General features: G+C 41.1%; 1 protein-coding gene across 6 annotated transcripts in view; it reads right to left on the reverse strand.

Moving 5' to 3' along the window:
• Rhbdd1 (rhomboid domain containing 1) overlaps positions 1-21,069 on the reverse strand; it is a 107,757-nt gene that overhangs the window by 41,632 nt on the left and 45,056 nt on the right. For 3 of the 6 annotated variants that reach the window (XM_040753222.1, XM_040753224.1, XM_040753223.1), the window contains exons 4-7: positions 16,350-16,438; positions 14,415-14,471; positions 5,375-5,518; positions 3,919-4,149 (exon numbers count right to left, since the gene is read on the reverse strand). In XM_040753222.1, the coding sequence (XP_040609156.1) occupies positions 4,046-4,149; positions 5,375-5,518; positions 14,415-14,471; positions 16,350-16,438 (394 nt within the window). In that variant the 3' untranslated portion in view covers positions 3,919-4,045. Of the gene's footprint in view, positions 1-3,917; positions 4,150-5,374; positions 5,519-14,414; positions 14,472-16,349; positions 16,439-21,069 lie in introns of those variants that run through there. The other 3 variants (XM_040753226.1, XM_040753225.1, XM_040753227.1) reach the window with 2 other exon arrangements.

Raw genomic sequence — 21,069 nt, forward strand, 5'->3', positions numbered from 1 at the left:
CTTCCTTTGGATTCTTGCCCTGACTTCCTTCGATGACAGACTATGATATGAAATTGTAAGTGGAAACGAACCCCTTTCTTCCCAAGTTGCTTTTTTTTCATGGCGTTTACCACAGCAAGAGGAGCCCTAACTAAGGAAGAAATTGGTACCAGTTCACGGGATATTGCTATGATTGACTTGACCATGGGTTTTTTTTTTTGAGGGGGGGGTTATGTCATGACTTTGAACTCTGGGTTGGAAAAGCTATTGAATTCTGTCTCAGAGCTCAATGGGCCGTTGTGTGGGAGCCTAAAAGATAATGCTGAGGGTAGTGCACACAATGGAGGTCTCACTTGTGAGGTTCCAGAGGGAAATCTAAGAGTCCCTTAAAGACTCTATTGGGATCGTTCAATATTTTGAAGTAAGAATCCGTGGTTCTGGTCATCTGGGGCTGAAGAATCAACTGTGAGTAGTAAGAGATCAAAAGCCACTAAAGTGAAACCTCTGCTTTGCTGGAACAATCAACACTGCTCATCTGTGGCTATGGAATCAGCTGTGATTCCGAAGAGACCAGCATCATCGGAACAAAATCTTCTGCAAAGTGTTTCCCAGGAGCAGCACACAGAAGCTGTGGTCCAGAGGGGGCCAAGGCTACATGTCAGGGTGATAGTCAAATCTGGTCATGTGTAAGGATCACCAACACGTAACTGATTTTGGTGGCAAGAAGCTGCAGGATTGAAGGGGTTATGGAAAGCAGCTAAGACTTGGCACTAAGAGAGGCCATGAGAAGTCATTGGTTAAAGGTGCGGTCTCAGTTGTAGCAGAAACTCCAGGATTGAAAGGGCCTTGAACAGTAGTTGAGGCCTGGCAACAAGTGACAAGGACAGAGATCTTGAAGAGAACCCAGGAGGCACTATTGGTAGAGGAGACTTAGATGCTGGTACTATGGACAGCCACCATGGAGAGCAGCAGCTGTGGCGTGAAGCCAGTCTGATTCTGCGAGACAAAGGGCAGTGCTGGGGCAGTAGAGCCCTTTATGAGCAGGTCCCCGACTGTGACCTGGTTCTTCCCTTGGAGAAAGAAATTATACAACCTACCTTTTATTTTACAGGTACCCACAGTTGAGAGAATCTGTAATTTTATAGAGACTTTGGATATTTTAGAGAAACTGTGAAAGGCACTTTGGATATTTTCAAGAGGCTGAACATTTTAATTATTTGATTTTTTTTAAGACCAGGGGGGTTTTTTGAAAGTTATAGTTTTTTTTTTTTTTTTTTTGGTTTTTACGAGACAGGGTTTCTTCTGTATTGTTTTCGAGGCTGTTGGTCCAGCCCAGCCTCGAACTCATAGAGATCCGCCTGCCTCTGCATCCCGAGTGCTGGGATTAAAGGCGTGCGCCACCACTGCCCGGCAGTTACAGTGTTTTTTAATGTGATATTAATATTAATATGCCCAGTCTTTGGGACAGATGTTTGTGTGTCGAGTTGACAAAGTGTCAATTGTCCTGGCTGGTTTTATGTCAATTTGATATAAGTTAGAGTTATTTAGGAAGAGGGAACCTCAATTAAGGAAATACCCCCACCCGACTGGCCTAGAGGAAAGCCTGTGGGGCATTTTCTTGATTGATGTGGGAGGGCCCAGCTCATTGTGGGCTGCTTGTCCTGGGTTCTCTAAGTAAGCCACGAGGAGCAAGCCAGGAAGCAGCACTCCTCCATCCTCTGCTTCACACACCTCCAAGGTCCTGCCATGACATTCTTTGTCAAAGGACTATGATTGTAAGTTGAAAGAAACCCACTTGTCCCCAAGTTGCTTCTGTTTATTAACACAGTAATAAAAACCATAATACAGTCTCTAGAAAAAATATAGGAAAAATAGGGTGCAGTTTTTATACAAAAAAAAGAAACAATCAAATACAACATTGGAACCTTAAAAATTGGCTACAGGGCTAGTAAAAAGGCTCAATGTGTACAAGGTCTATCACTCAAACCTGGTAGACAGAGCCAGAGCCCACTGCTACAAGCTGCCTTCTGACCTACACACCTACACACCTACACACACACACACACAACTTTTTTAAAAAAAAATTGGTGATTACATGTTTGGTATTGGGAAATCGGTTATTTTCTAGGATGTTGTGTGTAAGTAGCAGGATGTCCTATGTTCTTGGGAGACACCACAACACTGGGAAGTAGAGAAACATGATGTGTGCAAAACACTGTTACAGGCCTCAGTCAAGACAATGCACCTATCTTCCTTCTCTCTAGCCCAAATATACTCACCCACAAAGTCTATACTCCCACAAGGCTGATAAAACAGCAAGCTACATTCTGATAGAGAGCCACCGTGGCAATGGTATACTAATGATTTTAATTAGTTCTGCTCTAAAGGAACTAATTTATTAAACTAATTCTCTCCAAACTTGCTTGACCACAGGATTTTCCTTTCAATGAATGTTCTAAATAGCATATGGAACTAATTTCCAGAAAACCGATCCAAGGAGACTTCCTGAAGCAGTAACAGATAACAGCAAAAATTCTGCTCTGATAGACGGCTTACATTAATTTCAATTTTGTTTTCCTTAAAATACTTTATCACTGTTTTATTAAGATACATGGGAGATATTTTAAAAGGGCTTTTAAAATTATTTTTAAATTTTTTTCCTAAGGGAAAATTCTTGGTTTTTTTTATCACATAAAATGCTGATCATATGGTACATAAGGTTTTGTACCCTTCTTATCTCATTTAATACTATCATAATCATACTTTTTACCACTACACTTTTCAATAGTGTTGCTTTTAACGTGTATATAATGTTCCCACGGTACAAGAAAACTATAAATGATTTAGTCTTCATTCAGACTATCATACAAATTTCAATCTACTCAACCTTGATATAAATTACTAAATTATTTCATAACTAGTAGATATTAAAGTTTTGGATTATTATCTCTTCAGAAAGACAGACTCCTCTTTAGGAAATAAGTGAGCACAAGACTCCCACTTGACCCTTTCCGACATGCCTTCCAGAAGTCAGACAACTGACGCTGTCATCAGTAGTACGTAGAAACTGTGCTATAATCACCATTAAATTTGGGTGCTAATATACAGCACTATTGTATCTCATACACATTACTTATTTTTTTTTAAATTATATGTCTAAAATGTCTTCTTTTTTATTTATACGGGTTGGTGTTAATTACTGTGTTACATGAGTACTTTATATGCTAATAACATTCTCTGTCCAATGTTTTGAGTGAATATCTATTGCTCTTCTGTATTTTTTCATTGCTTTTCTCTTTAGAAAAGATGATACCTAAAAATAACCATTCCCTATATTATTGTTTATACTTACTTTCTTGAATACTTATTTTTTGTATTTCATTCTATTAGTTTAGAATTGAGTATACTGTGTGTTCATGCTTAAACCTGAATCTTCCCCCTAAGCAACTTGATTTTCAAAGAGCAATCTTCTAACAATGTATTTCACTGGTGTCCTAGAATGTGCTGACTGTTACAAAGCATGTCAAACAAGATCACAGGGTTCTTGGATCTAGAGGGACCCTTTGAAGGACCAAGGTCAAATACCAGGTGCTACTGTGATTTTCTGAGAATGGAAAGAAGAAAAAAACTTTAAATTCCTAAGATACAGTTGCTAGTGAATGGGGAAAGGAGGGGGGAGCTTCTAGTGAATGGAGAAACAGGGGTGAGTTGATGAGAGTGGCTGGGTAGGGGGAGTGCCTGCGTCAGCCTCACACTGGGAGACACACCACAAAGATGCCTGTACTCAAAGTGTAGGTCATATCTACCTAAACCAAATGACTGCTTTATACAGATACAGAAACAAAACCCTTGGCTTCAAAATAATCCCAGAGTCTTCTCACCAGGCTGATCTTATTAGTGTCTGGCAGGAAAAGCAACAACAAACTTTGAAAAACAAAATAATTTTACTTCCCAGAAATGTTTTACAAGTGAGATAATGAATCATTAAAAAATATTTAAAATCGGTATAGAAGATTTTAAGTTATTTCTCTTGCTGTCCAACACAGTGGTATTCTCCGAGTTGTTTTCATAACTGTGTTTTAGATAATGCATGGTCACGAACGGTGGGTGGTACAAGCCTTTGTTGGAGAAGGATCAGGAGCTCAGGGCCAACTTGGGCTACATGAGACCCTGTTTCAAAAGAGGGATTCTGGAGTTGAACCTGCTTTCTCCATTTATTCAGCCCAGGAACTTGGTCCATGGGATGTTTAACATTTCCTGGTAATACCTTCATAGACAGACAGAGGTCCCATGGAGATTTCAAATCTCCTCAGGTTGACGACTGATCAATCACCACAGCTCCATTTCACTGAGGCTGCTGAACCATAGGACTTCAGCCCCAGCCCAGCTTCTCAGTGTTCAGTTCAGAAGGGAGGGCTGGCCCGATCATGCCCCTTAGTTTTCTGTTTGCAAGTATCTCTGAAGAAGGTCTTTGACATCTCTGCAAATTCTACAAATTCCTGGCACCCCACTGCCTCTGCCTTTGTGATGCTCTAAACACATTCCCTAATCCTCCCCCCCTAGCACCCATTGAGCCTTCTCTGGGTACTTGAAATTATGGCTACACGTGCAGCGTAGTTTGTAGCATAAATACACTTCATAAGATATTGAGAAGCTTTTCACGGCAGATCCTTGATGTTATAATTACTCAAGCAGGAGGTGGTGTCCCATCTACCTCTATGTTCATTCTGTACCTGCACAGTACCCTCTGCAATGTATCAGAAGACCTGGATACATGCTACTGAGTAAGTGGCTGCTTCTTAGTAACTTACACTAGGGCAATAATGAAGATACCTATAACCCAACTTCCTAAGCCAAGCCCAGAGCACAGAGAGCAAAGTAGATATGTTGATTCTTAGATATCAGTCTGTGAAAGAATCTTCTGGAAAACATGTTAAAACTACAAAATCCAAGGCTCTGCCCCTGGAGAGATGGAAACCTGAGTTCATTTGATTCCAAGGACAATCTGTGGGGAGGTTCATGGCCAAGGCTTCAATATATGGTGATAGAGAGCCACTTTACAGTCATGAATTCCAAAGTTAACCTTTCTCATGTACTTAAGACTTTTTTTTAAGTTTCTTGACTTCAATGTTAAAGTACAAAGCACAGCAGGCCTATAAAAAGAACACTTAACAATGCATCCAGTCTGGCACCTCGGGAGCTTAGACTGTGGGACAACGGCATCACATCCCATTCTTTGAGATCACAATCCGCACAGGTTTTTCACCTATTAACCCTTTTTTTTTTTTGTTTCTTTATAAGCTACTCAAGGCTTAATTTGCTCCAAATAGTCCTTTTTCAGACCTCCTTGCCACAAGGCTGGTTTTAAAATCATTGAAGGGTGCAAGGCTCTTACCTCGGTCCCAGAGGCTGGCTCTTAATGCTCTTTCCAGCTGCTGCTCCTCGCTCAGTCCTGCTGTGTAGACATCATAGTTCCTATGAGTGTCTTCATAGGCCCCTGGTCTGCCATCTGGGTAGTGATTCTGATAGCCAGAGGGGCCTGTGGGAACAATCAAAAGGTTACAGTGATGGGATTGGCTTTTGCTTCAGAATTCTGGCTTTGTATACGCAAAGACAAATAAATAATTCACGTCACTGTTTTGATTGTAATAATAATCTTGTGATGATCCTGTCACTGTTGCAGCCACAGCACACAACACAGACCTGGACATGAATGAGATGTGACATGCTAAAGGGGAAGGGAAACAATGACTTAGAAGGCAGCTAGAAGAGACTGGAGTGGGCTCTATGGTGCATATATGTCAGCTTAGAGCTGCTTCCCCGCCCCCCACGGCCCCTGGAGTATTTCCTGTGTGGGAGAATGGTGGGAAGTAGCTGAGGAAGTTTTACTGTCTTGTGACTCCACCCAACCAGAGACAACCAATGTTTCATATATATACCACAGTGCCCATGCTGAGTATTCTATTTCAAAAGCTAGTAACAAGATTGAGATGGATAAGCCAATTTCTCGTCATCAGGTACTGCACTTCCAATTAATAGCGCTTTCAAAACAATCGGTACTCAACAGAACAAGAGATAACATGCTTATTAAATAATACTTTACATACTCAGGAGACACCAATTAATAAAACACAGCAGTGGAACCAAGTTTGCTTTTGCAAAATGATTCTTTTGAACTTTTGTCAGTTAGGGTCCCATCCTTGTGTTTTCTTAAAGTGTCAGTGATTATAGAATTAGTTTGAAGGGGCTCCTTATAGATAGCAGTCTGGCATGATGAGAAGAGTTATCTTCTGTTCCATGACCCCCTCTATCCTGTTGTTATCATAGTCTTTGAAGGAGATGTTTCAAGTCTTAATTAATACACTTGGATGTTAATGAAACTGTAAGCTACAGTATCATGTGTCTCTATATCAACCTACACAGCACACGAGCAAGCACTACCTTTGGTAACACGCAGAAAAATCACAGAAGAACGTGGTTGAAATTTCACATTCAGAAATGTGATCACCGGAACTCTATCTATTCTGAGATTTATGTTTGAACTTTGTGTTATTAAAAACACTTGTATATGTATGATTTTTTGGCAAAATTTTAATTTGGTTTTAATTACCATACATAGGCTTCCTTATAGCATTTTCGTATGTGCTTAGTTTTAGCTGGCCTTATCCACCCTCATCTCCTTGCTCTCTACATCCAAGATTGAAATGGAAATTTTCATAACTAGCAAAAATGGTCAGCAATTTAGAATCCTTATTTTCATTAAATAATAAAATCACAATAAAACTTGCCAGCTTTGATTGGTGACCCAACAACTGCCTTGCGTTCACACCTGTATCTGTGTCATATGTCACTAGTACGTGGAGGAGGAACCTTCACAAAGCAACACACGTTAGACATTAGGACCAAAGCAACACACGTTAGACATTAGGACCTGACTCCCAGGATGCTGCCAGCGGCTATCTGAGAGGAGAGACTGAGTCCTGAACTCACTTGTTCTGTCTCCGTGTGATGTCCTCCACCATCTATGACGTAGCAGGAAGTTCTGACCAGACCCTAGCACATGTTTGATGTCCCAGACTCCAGACATATGGCATAAATAAACTCTATTCTTTATGAGTTACCTACTTTCAGTTTGGTTATATGAACAGAAAAAACATTAACAAGTTATTGGTGTAAAACTTACAATTTAATTCTTCAGTAAATGCATGGAGTTGTATCATTATCACCACAAATGTAAATATTTTCGTAATTACTTCAAATAAATATGTACCCTTTAGTTAACACCCCTCAGTTTCATATCCTTCCCAGACCTAAGTAATAAGTAATCCACTTTTTCTCTCTATAGAAATGTCTATTTTGCACAAATCATATAAATAGAGGCACATAGTGCATGTTGTATTATGTCTGATAAACTTTACACAGTACATTCTCAAGGTTCCTGGCTATTGTGACACGTGCCAGCATTTCATTCCTTCTTATAGCCAAATAATATCTTTATAGATAGCTGAGCTACAGTTTATCTATACAACAGCTGATGGGCACTGACGTCTACCTTTGGGTGTATGTACGCATGTGCATTGGAAGCACACGTGGAGGTCAGAGGTTGGCTTTGGGTGTTTCCCTCAATCACTACCCATTTTATTCATTTATCTATCTATTTATTTATTTATTGGTGTTGCTATAATTTTTGTTATTGTTTTGAGATGGGTAAGGTCTCTCATTGAACCCGGAGCTTGTCAGTTTTGCTAGACTGGCTGACCAAAGACTCCTTAGGATCCACCTGTTTCCACCCCCAGGCATCAAGGTCACATGTGAATATCATTTACCTGGCTTTTATTTGGATACCGGGGATCCAAACTCGGGCTCTTAGGCTTGTGTAGCAAGCAGTTTATCCATGTAGCTGCCCACCCCAGCCCTACATCTGTCTTTCAAATATTTTGAATAATGCAGCTCTAAACATCTGTGGGCAAACACACATGTGAACTCACATGTGTGTTTTCCGTTGAGTGTGTATCTAAGAGTGTAACTGCTCGTCTGACTATAGTTTTGTTTAAATCTTTTAGGAACCTCCACAATGTTTTCAAAGTGAACACACCACTTTATAGTGCTACAAGCAGTGCGTGAGAATTCTGGCTCCAGTACATCTGTAACCAACCCTTGTTATTACATATCTTTTTCAATTTAGCTAGTCATATCCTTGTGATGGCTATTCTTCGTGGTCAACTTGAGTACAATTGGAATTAACTAAAACTCAAATGACTGGGCACATCTGTGAGGGATATATTCTTAATTAAATCATCTGAAGTGAAAAAAAATTCAACTTCTAATCTGGATCTTTGAGGTGGGAAGACAAACCATTAATCTGGACCACAACTTCTGCTACCTGCTGTACAAGGGTATGGAAAAATGGAGCTTCTCCTTTGCCTGTTTGCTCTTGCTCTGCATGACAAGTCTATTCCTTCACTGGCATTAGAACCCACTTTTTCAGGATTCTGGTATCTACTGAAGACCACTTAAGATATCCGCCATGTAGACTAAATGACTAGCAGATTCTTGGGCCTTCCATTCATAGGCAGCCACTTGTTGGACTAGCTAGACAACAGCTTGTAAGCCATTCTAATAAATTCCATATATATATATATATATATATATATATATATATATATATATATATGTAGAGAGAGAGAGAGAGAGAGAGATTCATTTTGCAGGTTCTGACTAATATAAACTATTCTGTTTCTGCAACTGGGTCTCAACATATTACAGAGGCTGGCCCTGAACTCACTATGTAGCACAGGTTGGCCTTGAACTTGTGAAACTCTTTCTGTCTCCTATGTGTAGGACTGTATCACTGTCCCCATCCTTTTCACTGTTGAGTGGTTTAATGATCAATGGTGTTGAGCAACTTTTTATGGATTGATCAGCCATTTGCATGTCTTCTTTAGAAAATGTCTATGTAAATACTTCACTCTTTTAACTGATGATTGTAGTATTCTACTGGCTTGGTTCTTTTTTTGTTGAATTTCCTTAACACAATAAACAAAAATGAAAGAGGCCTTAAGTGAAACTTCCTAGAATTTGGTGGGTAATTATGAAGGTTTTGCTAGCAATGCAGTAAATACCACTGGGTATTAACTGAATGCTTTCAATAGGGTCCATTTCTATATTCTCTCTTCTACCTCAGAATAATAACATTAATGATTTTCAAAACAGGAGAAGAACAGTAAAAATTTCTAGATCCCCCCAGTGGTTTATGACCAACTTGGGGACAGAACACAATTGTAAAGATAGATGCTCTCTTCTTTACTCAATGGAGTCATTAGAAAAGCACAGGTCCCCTGATGTGTTAGGGACACTCTTAGCATGCTTCCTACCTAAAGAAGAAGGGAGAATGTGATAGAATTATGGATCTTGCTTTTTCTATACTCTTCACCAAACACCAAGCACTACAGAGAACAACAGTAGTCAAGCCAAAATCAACAAACTCACTTCACAGAACCTAAATGAAAGGTGTAGCCACTTGACAACACTAATAGAACATTTATGGGTAAGTCACTGAATACAGCAGAATACTTCAATAGTCCCAAAGTCTCTGAGAATGCTAATTATTTTATTGCAAGGCAAAAAAAACATATTGGGCTATTTTCCCACATGGCTCATTATCATCATTAAAAATGTCTGTGCTGTAGAAGAACTGAGGAGAAATCCTACCTAAGCCACCCCACTGCACTCAGCCACTTGGAAACCCAAAGACCTGAGACTCCGCAGCCTTGGCCTATGTAGACACTACATGTGCCTTCAGAGTCTTAGTTGCACAGATGTTAACTGCAGTGATTCTAGGTAGCATTTCTTCCATGTAGAAAAACATTTTTTTCTCCATGTTATTTCTTTGTTAAAAACAAAGCAATATTTTGACGAAATAAAGTCAACAGCTCTGATCATATGGACATTATAACATCTTAACTTGAGACTTGTCAGACAAAACACGGAGACATGAATCAGGAAAACCTTGGTGCCTTATGTTGAGAGGACTGGTGTGGGTCAAAGGTTCTGTATCATTAATCTTAAGTCACTAGCAAGACCAGAAATGCCATCAATATCTATTATGATAATGGGTCCTTGAGAAATAAAACTTTTCAACAGCTGTTCTTCTAACGGCCCAATCAGATGTTTTAATAATAATAATAATAAATAAGTGCAGAGGAATCTAACAACCAATACTTAGGATAAATAAGTTTAAATTATGTCTTGTGATAAATACTTTTTAAGTTACATACTTTGGCTTTGTAGTTAAAAGAAAAAAAAAAGATTCTGGCTATCATTACTTTGCTAACTGTTCCATCTGGTCCTCATACACATTCCAGGATTTCATAGCAAAGAGATCAAGAAAAACGACACAGATTAGAAAAATCGGTAACAGCTTTTAAACGTCCATTAGATTCTTTGACTTCTAAGGAGCTTCCCAGCTGAAGGTAGCCGTGTTAAGAATAAATCACTACTTGCAAGAGATACGTATACTTGCATCAAAGTGGTTTAAATGACCATTAGCCTGGCCACCTGGACCCTCTGTCTTTGAAGAAATCCAATCACTCCAGAGGAAGGACTATAAATATGTTAATCTTACAGAACATCAAAAAGGAAGGTTAACAAAGAAGTTTGGATTTCTTTCTTGAATTCTCCAGCCTGTGTCTGCTGTACCAACGCCTCTCACAGATGAAGGAAGGAGGGGGCAAAGGAGAGGCTTTCCTTCTCTGTTTCAGAAAATGTAAGTAAATGTGGCAAGGATAGGGTGGGAGGGAGGGGGGAAGGGAGAGAGGAAGGGAGGGAGGAACGGAGGGAGGGATGGAGGAAGGGAGGGAGGGAGGGACAGAGGGAGGGAGGGGGAATAGGGTTACTTTGTTTCCCGAAGTTCAGTTGTCAAGAGTGCTTGGGAATCTCAAGTCCCCAGACAACTGACAAAGCAGGGGCAATGATTCACTGACTCACATCCTTGTCCCAGACTTGCCCTTCCATACCTGTGCAAATGTGACCAAATTACTCAGCCTTCTTAAGCTCATTTTCCAGCTATCAGGACCAGGAAGTCCATGACAAACCATGTCTGTGTCTAAGTGTGGTAGAGCTAGTTCTTTTACTCAGAAGGCTGCTGGCGTGGTGTGTGTGTGTGTGTGTGTGTGTGTGTGTGTGTGTGTGTGTGCGCGTGTGCGGGTACACACATGTGGAGACCAGAGGATAACCTCAGGTGTCATTCCCCCTCATGGTGCTATGTTTTGGGCACAGTGTCCCAGTGGTCTGGGGTTTGCTATGCAGGCTAGGCTGGCTGGTCAGAGAGCCCTCAGGATCCACCGGTTTGTGCCTCCTTGGTGCTGGGGTTACAGGTATACACCACTGTGCCTGTTATTTACTTAATTTTTAAACTCGGGCTCTGGGGACCAAGCTCAGGTCCTTACACTTGTGCAGCGAGAACTTCTCCTGACAGAACTCTTTTCCCAGACTCCACTGTTATTTCTCGTAGAGATTTACAAAAGGGAGCTATTAGAGAAGCCCCTTTCCCTCTATCGATTTCAAATTGTTAGTTGCCTTGTCCTCTGCCTCTTGGAGAGTACAAGTCAACAAGATGAGGGGCACCACAATGGGAGGTAGAACCATGATGGTTTTCCTGACCACCTCCTCTGGTCAGCCTCATGTATAGCAACTCTGTTCCTCCTTCCCAGAGCAGTGATCCCGCCTCCATGTCAATCATACTCCTGTCTGGACTTCTGATTAGAAGGAACAGAAGAGGATGAATGGGCTCTTATTTGGAAATCTAGTGGCAGAGTGGAGAACGCCATTCTGAGACATTGTGTAATAGGTGATACAGGATAATAAAGGCACTCCTCAGGCTGTGATGCAGTGAGAACAGGGCAGAGTGTGTTCCCTGAGTGTGCAAATCTTCCAGGAGACAGCTGCAGGTGGGACCTGACCAGCAGGGATAGGGACAAATTCAACAAATGCTATGATTACTAGTTATCCATCTACATGACATCAGAGCTTAGCTTTTATTATCATCTAATTAGTGTCACAGGTTCTTTTATTTCATTTTCTCAAATATACCCACCCCTATATACCCACGTCTAATCACCCACACCTCTAAACACCTACCCCTATATGTACACCTCTAAATACCTGTATCTATATACACACACCTCTAAACACCTATACCTATATACCAGCCTCTGAACACCTACCCCTATATGCACACCTCTAAACACCTGTATCTATATACACACACCTCTAAACACCTATACCTATATACCAACCTCTGAACATCTACACCCATTCCTATATACCCACCCCTGTGTACCCACCTCTGAATACCCATGCCTATATATCCATGCCTCCACTATAAACTCTAAGAGAGGGACCGCACTTTGTTCTCTTACAGTGCCCATAACAGCACTCTGCATTGTGATCTGCACACAGTACTGCTGGATAACAGTCTGTGACTTGATAAAGTTGCATGGAGTCTGGGCGCTGGTGACAAAACCCAGTATTCAGGAGGCAGAGGCAGAGGCAGGTGGATTCTGTGAGTTCAAGGCCAACCTGGTCTACAGAGAGAGTTCTAGGACAGGCTCCAAAGCTACATAGAGAAACCCTGTCATGAAAGTGCCTCCCTGCACCAAAAAAACAACAACAACAAACAAAACAAAACAAAAAACCACCAAACAAACAAACAAAAAACCTTTTTCTGGCTGTATGGGAAAACAAACCCCAAACAATATATACATACATGTGCATATGTGTATGTAGGTATACACTGCATGCACACAGTGTTAGTTTTCTCATCACTGTAGCAAATACCCAGGAGCACCTTAATAGGATAGATGAGTCATCCTGACTCATGGTTTCCGGCCACATCTGCCTGTCCCTATTGCTGTGGGACTGTGGGAAGGCGCAGTCATCATCGAAGGGAAGCAGTGACACCAAAATGCATAGAGACAGACAGAGACAGACAGAGAGAGACAGAGAGAGACCTAGTAGGTGGGCTTCATTCTTCTTCCTCTTTTACTTCAGGGGCTCTTTGGCTTACTGGATGTTATCACCCACATTCAAAGAAGGTCATGTCCCGTCAGTTAATTGACTATGAAAATTACCTCACAGATATGCCAAGATGTGCCCTTTATTGATCTTTTAGGCAGCTGTCAATTAATTCAGACTTACAACAAGATCAACTAGAAGATATTTATTAACAACAATTCATTGTTAACTGTTAAAGGCCCAAATAAGCCAGGATTCAAAACAAAACAAAATGAACAAAATCAAAACCTATGGTTTGGATCCGACACACAGTTTATTTTCATAAGATTTTTGGGCACACAGTCATTGTCCAACTGTTTATGAATTGTCAGTGCCTCCTCTAATGATATAAGGAACGGACAGCTAGTTAGATCAGAGCCAAATGGGCAATAAAACCTTTAGTGTCTAAAACATTAGCTGTTTGGAGCTTCATACAAAATGCTGCCAGGCACAAATCTAATCTTTGGCCATTGTTAACCGATATGACTATAAAGTGTATGCTGCGGATACAAGCTGTACTAGTCCAAGTTATGATGTCAGCTCCAATTCTGTTGAGTTTTCTCTTCTAGGTTGCTGATTGCTCCAACTGTATCCTCTAACAGCAAGAGAGTAGGAGGTCCTTAGAGTCCTTCTTATGTGGGCATTATCAAGGGTATTACATTATGGTGACCTGATTTCATACCAAAGGCGCCACTTCTACTGTCATGATGAGGCTAGGGTTTCAATATAAGCATCTAAGGGGAATCACGTCTATTGCATTAAGACATCCAGCACCTATTACTGCTCCATCCACCCAAACGTCCTAAATACCTGTGATCTCCTCTCATGCAGGAGTTGAACCTTCAATTGTATAGGATAATGGTGTTAAGAGGTTAGCAATCTGATAGTGACTGAGATAGGACCACCACCTTAGTTATCAGGATGCATCATCATCCCATCTTACTAGCTTTACAGGACACATGAAAAATCATGTATGTTTTTTGTCTCTGGCAATATGATGCTATGTGCTGGTGTAGGACCCTTAACATATTAGTAGGGCAAGCGAGAGCCTTGCTGGATGTGCAGATGGGATAGACAGTGTGGAATTGTATCCCTGTGACCAATGCAAACACTCTGCTAGTGGGAGTCTTCGTGTCTTGGGGATAATACATACCTTATTGTACACGAGAGACTTTACACCAATTAGATGATTGCTTCATGCCTGAGTTACCATCTTCCCTAACAGCCTACCGGATGCATCCTGGTTTACTCCCACCCATTTGGTTTCCTGGGTGCCATGTGAGTTATTCCACATCCAAAACTAAGCGTCTCCATTCTCCTAAATTCTGTAGTTTTCTTTTTTTTTTAAACCAGTAAGACAGTATTAAATGACAAAAACTTACCTGCATTATTAAAGTAGTACTGCTGTCCTGGATATCCAACACTGGAGGAAAAAATGCCTAAACACAAAGGAAACCCACATTTTAATAGTGGTCATGAAGTTTTAACTGCTAATCTTTCCAACAAGTATACAGTATAGCCCAGGGTCACTTTAAATGATTTCTAAATAACTGTTAAACCAAACTTCATTGTTTGGAGCCAATCTTTTAGGGGACCCGTGTGTGTGTGTGTGTGTGTGTGTGTGTGTGTGTGTGTGTGTGTGTAGGTGGGTGTCAGTGAAACTGTAATTTACATGCACTGTGGTTCCTTACAGGTGCTAAGTGACTTCATGTGGTTTTAGCTTCACAGGGCACCAACCTCTTGGGCTCCGAAGCCGCTGTAAAAGCAGATGAGATGCAGTGGGGAAAGCCTCCTCTCAACAAGGGCATCAGGAGAGCCACACTCCCTCCCCTTCCTAAGGGGTTTTCCCTGGCACAGGTAAACCAGGCAGAAAGAGGCCCAGGCACAGTCCCAGGACGACCACTTCTCTTAAGAAGAACAAACCAGTGGGATCTGCACTCTTGGCCATGTTCTACAAGTTGCTGTGTCATTTCAATTCTAGGCTCACTACCTGTCCTTTCTCTGCTTTCCTCAGAAAATGGTTTGCAGACCATTTTTCAAACTTTTCTTTTGTGTTGCTTAAAAAAAAAAAAAAAGCTAGTCTTCACACACACACACAAAAAAACTAGCTATAGTCTTAAAGAAGGTTCAAAAAAGCATAAATGTTATTATCATGGGGAAAATTCTTTTTGGAAATTAAACCAATCACGTGTCTAAATTTTTTAGTTTCTCCGCAGAGCCTTAGGAAGCACTAAACCTTAAGACACAGAAAAGTGGATCAAGACGATGCACTCTCCCCCGTAGTATTCATTACCAGAGAGGCACTGTCCAACCGTGCCGAGAATGAGACAGAGTGGCCACCGTCAGTGAAGGCGGCTCCTGTTGCCTCCTCCAAGTGCATACTGGCTACAGTAATGGGTGAATGCACAGAAACGGGAATCTGTGTGGATACAGCGTAGCTTCTAAAAATCACCCCAACGTGAAAACAGCCTGCCAATAAAGACTGCAAAGCAGGGCCCCGAAAGCTTTCAAATAAATGCCATGAATATTATATGGGTCTCAAGAACAACAGTCATCGGCACAAACTGTGAAAACAAATTATTTATGGTTCAAGAAAAGGTAAAACAGTCTCAGAAGATTTCCTATGAATAAAAGATGAAATATTAGAATGCACATGGTCTATAAAACAAGTGTTTGCAAAACAGCTGCCTTACAAGTCAAAATCGGTACACTATTTTACATTAAAGGGTCTAAATGCATTCGCTACTAAATAAAACATTTTCATTGAACATCAATTTAGAGGAGGGAAAAGCAAGGAAAAAAAGTAAAGAAAATAAACAGCAGGGACCAAACCTCAAGAGATAAATTACATGGCTTGGCTTCCCATGACTATAATGTCTTGCCCACCAAGGACCTAGTGGTCATTCTGTATTCTTGAAATTACTGGTACGCCAGTATAGGCTTGGTCTCCTTCTGTAACCTTGCCAGGCATATCTATTAATTCAAGGAATTTTATAGAAAAATATGTTATTGTAAACTCACGCTTTGAGGAAATCTGCAGTTTTCTGTGAATCCATTAGTGCTGAGGGTATAAGTCTATACCAGCATTTGCTCCTTAAGAACACCTCAGAATTGAAATTTGGGTGTACACTCTCTTTGGGGGGGACAAGGTGAGGACCTGTGATGGCTGTCTTAATATATCTTGGCTAAAAGAGAAATCTCAGTCCATCAGGGCATTTCTATAGTGAGCCACAGGGAGTCTTGGGGCTGCCTCTGTGTGCATGAACACGAAGAGGAATTTCTAACTGCTGTCAGGCCAGAGGAGCTTTGTCCTGTACCTGCACATATCTCCATGATTTTCTTCAGAGGCCCCTGAGTGTACATCAGTCCAACAAGAATGCCAGCCAGATGCCCGGCGAAGGAAGTCCTAGGAGGGAAGGAGACCCTTAGTGACTGTTTGCTTTGTTGCTGATTAGAGACATTCTGTCTTCTCATTAGCCCAGTGCGAGCCAATTAGTCACAGTCCGCATGCTTTGTTCCACACCGAGCCTTTTATGCTGAGTAGCGTTTAGCTCAGTTCTACCTTAAAGAAAAAAAAAAAAAAAACCAAGACAATGAATAATAATATCCACACATTTAAAATGCATTACCCTTCCTTAACTGAAACACATGTTTGTTTCTCTGCAGTGGAGGTCTTCTGTCAAAGACAAGCCATTAAATTACTTCCATTTCTTCCCTGGACCTCTTATCATCTCAAAACACCAACGAAATCAGTTTCCTCTGCTCAGAATTAAATCTGGACTGCCCATCCATTGTGAGGGGCAGTGTCTATCAGTGATCACAGCATGGCAGACACCTGTGTGTTTATGCATGACTGACTAGTAGAGCAATCAGCCACCCCAACTCAGGGCAGATGCCTCCCCTGCTTGTTTTCATGAAGTTAAGACTTCAAACTTGGAAGACAGGTTGGGCCCTGATGACTCTACTCTTCTGGAATTACCATGGAAGTCTGGCAATTGCTTATAAGATGTATTTTCAGATGCCCACATCTATCAAGACAACAGTATCTTTAGAGGCCTGTGGTACTTCCAGGTTGATAGTGGGCTGGGGACTATGTCTGTGGAGTTCATTCAGCCCAAGTTTAAGAATTACTAGGGATTTATTGAGCTGCACATTTTACCACCAAGATGACAGAGTTCCTCATGTCAAGTACCTGCTTGACTGCCAGTTACCTGGCACCATCTAAACACACATGGATGTGCACATATCCCTTCACCCTAAACTGGCTCTTTCCTGAGGTCTCACTTCCATACAGTTGGTGAGCTCCAGCTTGTGAGGTTTGTCACACCCAGCACAGCTTTCCTAACCCATCCACCCCCTTCCCACCCTAGCCATGCATGTCCTTGTGGGTTCCTGACTAAACTATTTGGAAAAGTCCAGCACTGGATACAAAGTGAGCACCAGATGAATACATGTTGAATGAGCAAAAGAAAATGAGCCAATAAGCCACCCGGAGCTTGCTCTCCATTGACTCCCACAAGTAGTATTCAGTCAGAGTGTGCAAGCTCCTCCTCTGATATCTACTGGCTTACTTAAAGAGCACCAGTTCCTGCCCTGTTCACCTCTTCCCTTTAGCCCCAGGACCACCACACTCATCCCCACACATCCGAACACTCTCTGTGGCCTGCAGTCCAAGCCTGATGCACCTCTGTCAAACCATGAACTCACTCCTCCACTGCCTGTTCTCAGGCATGTTCCTTCTACCTCATTTTAGCACATATCCAGCTACTCTTGGTAGCTGAGAGGGCTATTGTTTTCATCAAAAATCTACGTCATGGGATTTATAACCTGATAATAAAACACAGGACTGGCTCTGTGTTTGCCACGTTATGGGAAGAACAGTAGGAACGGGGCTTCTCAGGGTGCTCTCTCCCCCGCTGCCCCATGCTGCTGTTATTTTATTCTCTATTTAACCATCAACAACAACACACACAACCCCACTTAGTTAGAAGTGAGACAGTGATAGTTTAAAGGAACAAAAAGCTTTGACTTCAATTTCACTAAAAAGAACTTTATTTTTAAAGAATTGGTGATTTTGAAACCTTTTAAATCAAGCTTCCTGGTGAATCACGGAGATATAAAATGGAAGGAAGTTTCAATTAAAAGTCCAACCTATTAGACAGTTAATCTTAAATCTCATTTACAGTTTGGACCATAATACAGTAAAATGAATTCCTTATCTTTATAATGGGTTTTCAGAAGTCTGAGTTATAGTCTAATTGCTCTGATATAATTAAAATAGCAAAGGGGAAATTCCGCATCCTACTCCAACCCTGAGCAGTGGAACAAAGGTCCCATGACAAGAAAATCAGCTACTGTTATTACTTCGTTTGTGCTCCAAAGAAGTGTTTATTTTTAAAATAAAGAGAAGATATATGATCTTAACCAAAGCTAAGTATCTCACATCATGCACAAAAGGGGGGGAAGTTCTCCACAGGAAAAAAAAAATGAAATATAGCTTGTTTTAAGAGTACCATGACTCTTCCTTGCAGTTGGTAACCATTCATTAGAACACCTCCCTTCTAAGATGCAGGTGTCCTGAGTGCAAGAGACTGAGATCGGAGGTTACCTTTGGGAACAGAAGGAAGTCTTGAACTACATGGGGAAGACAGTCCAACATTCAAATGTACCTACCCTCTTTGAAAACACAAAGTGTTATGACTGTATTAGTTATTGTCCTTGGTGCTGAGACAAAATACCTGATCAAAGGAAGGGAAGGAAGGGAGGAAGGAAGGAAGGGAGGGAGGGAGGGAGGGAGAGAGGGAGGGAGGGTTGATTTCTACTCATCCGTACAGAAAACAGCCAGTCATGACAGAAGGAGTTGAAGTCAACTGGTCCCACCTTACCCACAGTCATGAGTATGATGGTTGATGTGGGTCTCCCTACCTCAAGTAACCTAATCTAGAGAGTCCTTCATAAGCAGGTTTGTCTCCTGGTTGAGTGTAGACCCCTTCAAGTTGATAATCAATATTAACCAATCACAATCCTGCCCTCTGCCAACTGTCAACTTGACACTCAAATGCATTACTTTTAAATCGTAACTGTCCTTCTCTTGTCCCCTTAGATGTATCTCAGAGAGTAATGAATGCTGGTGCTCAGATCCCTTCTGTTTTCTTCACTTCAAGACCCCAGTCCAGTTAATGAGGGTTTTTCTCCCTAACTTAACCTGATCTAGACAATCCCTCACAGTCATTCCCAAAGGCTAACTGAATCTACATAGTCCCTCACAGGGGTGTCCACAACTTACCTTCTAGAAGTATTGAGATCTTATCAATGTGTCAACCAATGTAAATTATCACAATGACTGTAATTGTAAATGCTCAACAGAAACTTTGATCTCAAGGTTAGCTACTTTGTTGTCAGCTATACATGGATACTGGCATCAACCACCTGGAGTGAAAGCAGTTCCCTACAATCAGAAGCATCTCACAGACTGGCCTCATGCCAAGGTGGCTGGACAACACACTGAGAAAACACTGTTACACTGGGGTAGTACCTCCATCTCAAACTTTGGGATCCAGACACAGAAGGATGGCCATGAGTTCTAGGCCAGCCTGAGTTACATAGTCTCAGGCCATCCTAGGCTACAAAGTGAGACCTTATTTCAAAATTAAACATAAAACAATAGTGACAAATTTTTTTTAGTAATCAAACTACTGCAAAAGGCAGCCATTTATGCTAAGTACTTCAGTTTATTAATTATCCAAATTCTTTATCTTGTTGTTGCTTCTACAGTGGTATCACTCATTTCTGGGTTCACTTTCCTCCTTGCTAAAATGTAACTTTTATCAATTCTTTCAGCTATTGTTTCAAAATGGAAGAAAAAATCTTCCTAGTGTCTGGGTGTTCTAAAAGGGCTCTAGTTTAGCAATCTCTGTCTGAGGTCAGGTATAGGATCTACTGCTGCTGAACACAAACGGAGCTAGCCACCTCCTCCATATATGATAAGTCCTTTCTTTCAGCTTCTAAGGTCTTCTCCTTACATTGGACATGTGGCCATAATCCCACCATCATTCTAGTTTCACATCTGGTTTACTTAACTAACTGGCTTACAATTTGCTATGCTTCTTTATATATGTTCCTGTCATGTGTTTCTACAGTTAAAAAAAATCCCAGCCATGACCATTTTTTGAGATATGTAGCTGTTGTTTATTTGTTGACACATACTTACATAGGTACATGAGGGGGGAAAACAAAATAATAAAAGACAGAAAGTTAAAATCAGTGTTACCATGTGACTTACTAGAATAATGATGATGGACAGGCAACTTCTGAGCAAAACTAAGACAGATTTCAGTTATGTAAATGATATGCAGATAACATGAAAACCATTTTTTCCCTATGGAGGGAGTCACCATACACTGATTGTCACCCTTTACAAGGACATTTGTAAGGATGAGTTAAATTGTTCTGTAAAAACACTCATGTTCTCACATGCTGCTGTTAAAGTATCCAGATCGGGAGCCGTGATTGAAAACTGTCCAGCTATCCAGCTCCTCCTCTGCTAACTGGCTAATTCTCCCCACAGCTGAAGAGAAGAGTCCTGTCAAGCATAGCTCAGCAGGCAGGCAGTGTATTGCCACGGACAGCGTCTCACTATATGAGCAGAGCCAACGACCTCATTAAGGACGGGGTTGATAGAGATACAGAGCTGGACAAGATAAGAGTAGAAGAAGAGAAGGGGCCTGAGTACTTGCTATAATTTCTTCCTGTAAAAGCTGTTAACACCAGTTGAGGACTGAGCTGATCAGCAGCTCTGAGCCTTGGGGAACAGAATAAGTGGTCTTGGGTTAGCAGTGCACGTATGTGATGGAGTGAGCATTCCTGACAGTTCTGAATATTAATGCCACCAGAAAATATTTTACTGGTTCTTCCCAAGATAAAATGTCCCTAAATGGCCTGTTTTCTGCTCTTGATGTCTCTCCTGACCACTTAACCAGCATGTATTTTTGCCCATGGAATGTGGGAAGGGCTTAATTTGTAAAGAAGTTTACTATA

This window comes from Mesocricetus auratus, unplaced genomic scaffold, assembly GCF_017639785.1.
Source record: "Mesocricetus auratus isolate SY011 unplaced genomic scaffold, BCM_Maur_2.0 Super-Scaffold_100010, whole genome shotgun sequence".
Taxonomy (NCBI): domain Eukaryota; kingdom Metazoa; phylum Chordata; class Mammalia; order Rodentia; family Cricetidae; genus Mesocricetus; species Mesocricetus auratus.